At 29.6% G+C, this 8,327-nt stretch overlaps 2 protein-coding genes across 2 annotated transcripts in view; one reads left to right on the top strand and one right to left on the bottom strand.

Annotated features, from left to right (window-relative positions):
* Positions 1 to 1,273, bottom strand: part of LOC100573471 — a 54,234-nt gene extending 52,961 nt beyond the window's left edge. Inside the window, exon 1 of the mRNA XM_029490037.1 lies at positions 1,006 to 1,273. Within this exon, the coding sequence (XP_029345897.1) occupies positions 1,006 to 1,098 (93 nt within the window). The 5' untranslated portion in view covers positions 1,099 to 1,273. The remainder of the gene's footprint in view (positions 1 to 1,005) is intronic.
* A 723-nt stretch (positions 1,274 to 1,996) lies between these two features.
* Positions 1,997 to 6,397, top strand: LOC107884759. Its single transcript, XM_016807546.2, has 2 exons — positions 1,997 to 2,917; positions 5,113 to 6,397. The coding sequence occupies exon 2, from the start codon at positions 5,126 to 5,128 to the stop codon at positions 5,714 to 5,716; it is 591 nt and encodes a 196-aa protein (XP_016663035.1). The 5' UTR covers positions 1,997 to 2,917; positions 5,113 to 5,125; the 3' UTR covers positions 5,717 to 6,397.
* Positions 6,398 to 8,327: the final 1,930 nt, after the last annotated feature.

Raw genomic sequence — 8,327 nt, 5'->3', positions numbered from 1 at the left:
TACTGTTAAAAAAATCGAAATAGAAAGATTTTTGCATTTTCACTGCTTCATAATATTACGTTGATAACAGAGATAAATTAAAATAATAAATTAAAAAACACCCTTCATATTACAATATATGTAAAACCCATTGATATATTTTCGCTTTACTAGGAATCTAAAATTGTGCCGAAACAAGTTGTCTGATAAAATTACAGATTTAAATTTAAGATATTAAAATTTAAATTAATGTATAGTATTAATTAGTCTTAGTATTAGTAAGTCTTCTATCCTAGTTAGACTTATTATATTTAGTACCATTATAACAGTTATTAAAATAAAATCTATGAATAATGATAATAGTATAATACCTACCAAAAACTGTTTCCATATTTATTTCGATAATGTTATTTTCTAATCTCATACGTTTGCTTGTATTTATAACGAATACGGCAATATACATTATAATTTATAAATATCTCGGACGACTTTTTGTTTTGTCCATTGGAATTATTGTGGTATTTACCAGAAACCAGTAGATGTTATTGATATACCTAATGATTTCCATTTTAAGACTATGATATTTAGTTTTAAATCTGTTTTTAGGAATTGGAGAGTTAGATAAAACAAAAATTGGATTATTCAATACCGAGTAGATCATTAAATAATAGAATTCGTGAAAATATCCAGTCCATACAATGGATAGTATACTAATTATTACTATTTACTGTAGTACCTATAGAATATAGATTATAATATAATTTGATTGTTATGAATTGATGATATTATATTATTAGAAAAACAAATTACCAAAATTGAATGAATAAGTTTTGTCTCTTGGTTTCACACATGATAAAAAAAATGTAATTAACTTAACTGTACAATAATGATAATTAACTTTAAAAAGTTAAGTTAAGACAATACAAAAACTAACTGAATAAGTTAATAAGTTAAAAACAAAAAAAACTAACTAGTTAAGTTAAAAAGTTAAAAAAAAATTAACTTTTTAACAAGTTAAATGCCCACCTTTATCGTCCTCGGTGCACGCACCCCGACGGTAACCACCAACAGCACGGACGCAGTAACCAGTAACCGTGGTATTAGCAACTTTATCAGCATCGTGGAAACGAGAAGATCATCAGCCACGGAATTTGTTGTGGACGCCGGTAAACTCTAAGAAGTAATTTCGAATAATACAAAATGCGAATTTTACAAGTTTAGTTGTCATTAGGTGTGCAGTAGTTTTCCGTGCGGCTCCATTCGTTATTCTGCAGCTGGCTCATGCAATGCCTACGCAATAGTTGTTATATTCTATTTAAAAAAAACAAGTTCGATTACAATAATAACTAATTAAAAATTGAATAGATAAATAGATACTATAGTTATTGTTATTGCACACATATTATAATCTTATTTATTACAATATACAAACGTAATAGCTCAAATATACATAATATTATACAGGATGATTTTTTATGACTTCCCACTCTATTTTTATGGTTAAGTTATAAATATATTCAAATTCTGATTTTTAGAATTTTTAAATACACTTGTAGACAATATTTGTGAATACTTGAAATTTCTTGTACCACTTTAAGGATGATCCTGTGATAATACAATTTTCTGTTTATCAAACAGGAACCCATCTTTTTCACTTTTAATTATTTAGCAGATATTTTTTTTTGAGAATTTTGATGTATCTGAATTAAAACTTGAACAAGTAATTTTAAGTTGTATACGTTTGGGTACTAAGGATAATATGCCTATGGCAATAGTTTAGTAGATATGGGAGATTAGATGATCTGAACATTTTAATCATTATAATTTATGTGTCAATATGAATGTTTTTTAATAATACATAATATTACTAATATTACATGTACCTAGTTCATATTTTTGTAAAACTATTTTTAAGGATTATTATCCTTAGTACCTATAAACATTTAAATTTTTAATAACTCAGAATCTTTAATATAAAATCATCAACATTTTCAAGTAAATCATTTGCTAAATACACAGGACACTCCTTGAGTAGTACGAAAAATATCATTAATTTGAAAATATGGTTTTTAATTTGATATAAGTTCTTAAAAATTCTAAAAATTTGAACTCGAATAAATAAATTATATTAAAGGGGACAATGGTGATGAGTATACTTAAAAAATCACGCTGTACATGTTTACTACACGTATGTCATTGAAGATTGAAAAATACCCACAAAGCATTTTCCAATGTTATTACTTCGATAAACTTTGAGACCGAATTGAATTTTAACCTACACACACATTATATATTATATTATTATCTACAATATTGTGTTGTTTTTACACTAGCCTTATTATTATATTATATACCTATACTAGCTGCTGCAGACTGATGTCATGTCATTATTATAGTTAATAAAATATCATAATGCATATTATGCACATCGTATTATTATAGCTATCACCCAGTCCCGTACTCCGAAGCTTCAGCAAATTGGTCAATCTAAATAAGATATTTATAAACTATTTAATAGTTAAAAATGTATTAAATGTTCAACTTTTATAGCTAGGGATTGAAAATTTAAATCAAGGTTCCACGTAAATAGGTAACAATGTACCTACTCATCAAATATACTTGGTAATATACTAATATCATAGACTAACCGACCGGGATTCGATCAGAATCGGTTTTTTTTTTGTACAATGATACGCTATAATGCTTTATCATTGAATTCAAATTCAAAATCTATTATCAAATGCCAAATGGGCATTAAAATATTAACATTTACTAGTGTAAATAATGGACATACAAAGTTGGCTGTGAGCTTAGTTCATTGATCATTAAACATATTGTATCTATCATAATGTGGATTTTCGAAAAAATTGATTTGGCTCCTCTTGGTTCTGAGGCCACTATCAAGTAATTGAATCACCGTTAAGATAAAATAATATAGGTAAGTACTAATTTTTTGTGTTGTTTTTTGGGGGATAAGTGCCGTAATTCATTGAGTCAATATTGAATATTCTTATAATTTTGTAAAAATAAAAGTTTGTGTCGCCATATAACGGTTATCGAAAATACAGAAAATGTAATTTTATATATAGCATAATAATTGGGTGCCCACAATCAGGGGCGGATTGGTCTATCGGGAAATCAGGAAACTTCCCGATGGGCCGGTTCTTGTGAGGGCTGGTAGGGCCGGTATAATTTTTATAATATAATTACAAAAAAAAAATTATTTTTTTATAAATTAAGCATAAAATATATTAAAAAAATTAAATACCTACGAAGGTATTATTTTTAATATTTTAAACTATTGCAATTCATAGTAGGAATTTTGGTATTTACATGATTTTCCCTCCAATTCATGCTAATGTATTATTTAGAAATCTGTGGTATTGGTATTTTAGTATTTATATTTTATACTCTATGATAATTGATAGAATTCAGTGAGCTGCGTGATGACATTGATAACCTTATCATTTTTTGTATGTATTTTGATTTGGAACTTTTTTACACAAACGAGTTACCAAGTCAATTACAGTTATTACAGACGCGTGTTTAGTGTAAAAATTCAATTGAACTGTGCAATTCAAATTATGTGTGAAAAACGAAAGAAGGGTGGCGCTGAAAAGGTACGAGAAAAAAAGAAAAAACTGTTAATGGGACCTATTTACGTGGAACCTTGTTTTAGATTTTTAATCCTTAGCTATAAAATTTGAAAATTTTATAAATTTTTAACTACAAAATAATTATTTAATTTTTAATTTGATAAATTTTGTCATAATTTGAACTTAAATGCCTATAAAAAAAATGTTCGCTTATGTAGGTATGTTTAATATTTTTCCATTACTATTGTAAAAATATATCAGGAGCCTTGTATTAAATTTTCACGTTTTTTGGCCAAACAAATAAAATTGTATTTTTATTTGTAGAAAAAATAACTAAAAAAATTTAAAACTGAAAATGTCCGTAAACAGCTCAAAAAGAGTCAAATTATTTTCAAAATTGTATGGTGTATACAAAATACTAATATAAACATTCGATGAAATTTTCAAGTATCTACAATCATTTGTTTTTTAATTACAACAAAATAAGAAAATCGTTACATAAGAAATCGAGTGAATATCTAATGTAAAAATATGAATTTCAAACGGTCATAAAAATTTATTTTGAGTTGCTTGAAGACATTTTTTTTTCGAAAAAGGTTGACAAATTTATGAGGAATCTTGTCTTACATTTTAAAATCTAAAACACACGTGTTTACAAAACCTACACAGTACCATCCTCCAGAGTTAAAAACCACCGCAATGGTCTAATAGTTGCCGTGGGTTAATTAATTAATGAAAAAAAAGTATTACAGTTATTTTCTCTCTGCAGCATCTATTAATTAGGACAAACCTAGACCAGCTGGGACAGCAGGACATGTCGTTAAAACCGGGACGAATGGCAACCACCCTATCCATTATCCGTTAGCCATTAGGTTATATAATACTACATAAAAATGAAGTAACAATAAAATTAAAATATTTCTAATAAATTATAATACATTTTTACAAACATTTTTATTTAGATTTATGTGTTTATTACATTAATAACAATGATATTATTCCCTGATGAAGTTGTAATAAATTACATTTAGCGTACCAACTTATAGTTATTATTCACATTGTAATATTTTTATACTTATTTAATCAAAAAACATATTTTACACTTGTCTATGATGTCTGCTTACATAATTTTTTTAAAATAGATATACTTAGATCTAAAGAATCTAGTTATAAACTTATAGTTAAAATTTTTTCTAAATCATTTCATAATGTGATATGATTCTGATTACGCTATAACCGGTAGGTATCATTTTAATTTACATTCGTATAGGTTTTTATTCATCAAAAATATTATTGTTAAGGTATGATTTAATTATAACTGCTATTTGTATTTTAATTGCTACCCACTTAATATAGCTGGCCACAATATAAACTAGGGAAACTATACAAGACTATTATTTAGATATTGTAGGACTGTTATAATAATAATTTGAAATCCGTCATTACATGTTTTTCACTCGTTCGTGACAGTCGTAGACATATCATTCCGTTAACAAAACTGTTTGCCATTTCTGTTTGCCGTTCAAACTTCGTATAGGTACACGGCAGAGATGGAAGCCAATGCGGGATCTTCAAGATGCACTGCACAATCGTCTGAATATGCCGATGAGGGACGCTGCTTGATCGACGCTTTGGACTTGGCCGGTTACCGCAAGAGCACTACTGTCGGGTGTCCGTTACGGCGCGGACTTACAGAGTGTTTCCGGTCGACGCCAGAACTCACCAGTGACTCACCCGTGAACAAACCGGTAGTAAAGATGGACCCAGTGCCACCTGTTCTTACGACTGCGGATCCAAACAACCGAACGGATGCGCTAAAATGCCTGAAGCAACATCTTTTCGTGATCAACGCTTTGGACTTGGCTGTGGATCGCAGGATCGCTACAACTGTCGGGCCACAGTTACGGCCACTGCGAGAAAATGCAGCCAGTTTCCGCTCTTCCGCAGAGCTGAGCATTCACTCGCCCGTGTACGGACTAGTGAAGTCTGTTCCACCGGTGGCAACTGAAATTCAGCCAAATCCTGTACGTTCCGATCGTCGCAGATCACTATGGAAGAGGTCGAAGAGATTCATGTGGAAATCCATGGTCAACGCTGGACGCAGAATATGCTTCTGCCAGACTTTTGTTGACCTGGAATGATATCCGCAAAGTTCGACCTCATCCCCTGCCACCGTGATCATGCCTATGTTACCAGTTACCACCGTTCGCCGCCGCCGCCTCTTGAACCCGCGACGCCGGTTGTGATTGTCGGACAATTCGTCCGTTTTTGTTCAAGTTCGTTCAAGTTTTTCAATGTACAAATTTGACGTTTTTCGTCCCCGTTTGTTTGCGGAAGTTAGTTCGCCGTCATCGCCGTTATTTGTCCGGCGTCGTATAGTTTTATGCCAACGTCCACCACTCACCTCAAGCCATACATTTTGTGTCATTATTGTTTTGTATGTGTTAAGTTTTTGATTCCACCAATACCTACCATTTATTTGTTATTAACATATTATTATATGCCATGTTTATACCTTATTTAAATTGTACTGATTATATCTATATAATATATTATACTGTGTTAACCTACTCCTGTCGGCCGTCTTCAACATTTCGCACATCATAAGTCGTTGACGCTAACCGAAAATTATATAAAAGTAGGAGCGGTGTACACAACATAATTGTCGTCAACAAATACGAGTTGAAATTTTTGTGGAACATGTAGAAAAAATGCCTGCAGGATACACACACACACACACACACACACACACGTTGTGCGTTCACATAATCGTGTCATAATTATGGCTAGGATTTATATGCAATAAAAAAATAATGAAATATGCATTTTTTTTTATTAAAAGTATGCGAAAATATGCTAAAAAATACCACATAAATATTACTAAATAAACACATTTTCTACACATATAACACACTATAATTATTATGCATTATGTTAAAAATATACAAAAAAAAAAATGGTTCTATTTAAACTAGAATAAATCAAATAGTGGACAAATCTGACAACCAATCAATTTAGATTCAAGGAAAAACATGCAAGCCCTAGTCATAATTGAAAAAAAACAGTTCACCAATCGTTAATAAACGTTTATAGTTTATACGTTAATATGGACGCCCACGTGCAGGAACTCCAAAGCGACTGTTGAGCTATAGTTACGCAGACAAGCAGTGAGTTTCCAGTCAGCTGATCAATCTCTCACGTGCAGTGTACGGCGTTATAAAAATTGCTCTACTAGTGCCACATTACTGTATGACTGGAGATGGACGCCCACGTGCAAACGCAGAAATTCCTGCTATCTTATGGTCACTCCTTGCAAGATTGACAAGCTGAAATAAGCTTCCAATCGTTGAATCATAGCCATTTAGGTTACCGTTATGGCACGGGCATGCAGTGAGTTTCATGTCCAAGCACCGCGAGTTTCCAGTCAACACCTGTGTGCCACGGCGTAGTAAAGATTGACCCACCCGTGCCAGCTAACCGTATGGAAGAGGTCAAAAAGACATGACGTGTGGAAGTACATGGCTTATGCTGAATTCGTTTTTTCCAGAGTTTTTTTACATTCGGAATAACCTTGTCAACAATATTATAATTTGTTAACATTGAATTAAACATTGAATTTATTAAAAAGTATTGACGTGTAACGTATAGGAGGTACTAACGTTAATGGAAATACTTGTTTTAAACAATTGGGAGTTATCTTCTATCGTTTTATATTAATAAAAAATGATAACGATGAAACATTGTTAAAATCATTTTTTTTTTAAATGCATGTTTGTTTTTTGTCATAAATTTCCAAAAAAAAATATTTCCAACAACGTTGGAAGTTTTTGAGAAAATGATTGTTTACCATATGAAATACCATGCTGTAAAGCTTAAAAAATACAATATTATACTAATATTAGTAGACAGACAGCATTTTGTAATGATAATATTATAATAGTATTATAATAACGTTATACTAATATTATTCGTTATTTTAATGTTATTATAATATTATTAAACAAAAAATTTCTATATAATATTATATAATATAATATATATTATGTTATTATAATAGCCACATTTTATGCACTAAATGTATAAGTATAAGTGTATAACACATATTAAAAATACTTACTAAATTATACTTATTTCTTGTATATATGTAATAAATGAAATCCGTCACACAACTAACTATACACAATCCCAATATTATTTGATCAATAAAACCCTACAAATAATACAGGTATAATAAATAACTTAAGCTCCATATAATTAATGGTTGTTATATAGTCATATAGTAAAAAAAAAGTAGGTGCTATTTTATTCTTTTAAAACTAAAATATTAATTTTTTTTTTTAATGTAGAACAATATTATGTCAATATTTAAATTGTTATCATAAGAATTTAGTAGAAAAATAATATTTGCACTGCATACACTACAGAATAATAATTTTAACAAAATTCTATAAAATATTAAATTATTGACAATGTTAAGTTGTTATAACTACATAGTTAAAAAATATTTTTTAACAATTAATACAATTAGTTAAATATATAATTATTACTACACACCTGTACGACTTGAATCATTAAATAGCCACATGTCCATATAATAGCCAATATATTATGAATAATATTGTGCTTTAAGTTTTCTAGTATCCAATCAGAAGACTTTTTAAATAACATTTAATAAGTAAATTAAAAACTCATATCTGTTCTATAAACATAATTCCTATTGTTAGCTAAACATACGTATTATATTATTTTCAC

This window comes from Acyrthosiphon pisum, chromosome A2 (genome assembly GCF_005508785.2).
Source record: "Acyrthosiphon pisum isolate AL4f chromosome A2, pea_aphid_22Mar2018_4r6ur, whole genome shotgun sequence".
Classification (NCBI taxonomy): Eukaryota; Metazoa; Arthropoda; class Insecta; order Hemiptera; family Aphididae; genus Acyrthosiphon; species Acyrthosiphon pisum.
The sequence above is the reverse complement of the archived record's forward strand: the minus strand, read 5'-3'. Positions and strand labels throughout refer to the sequence as shown.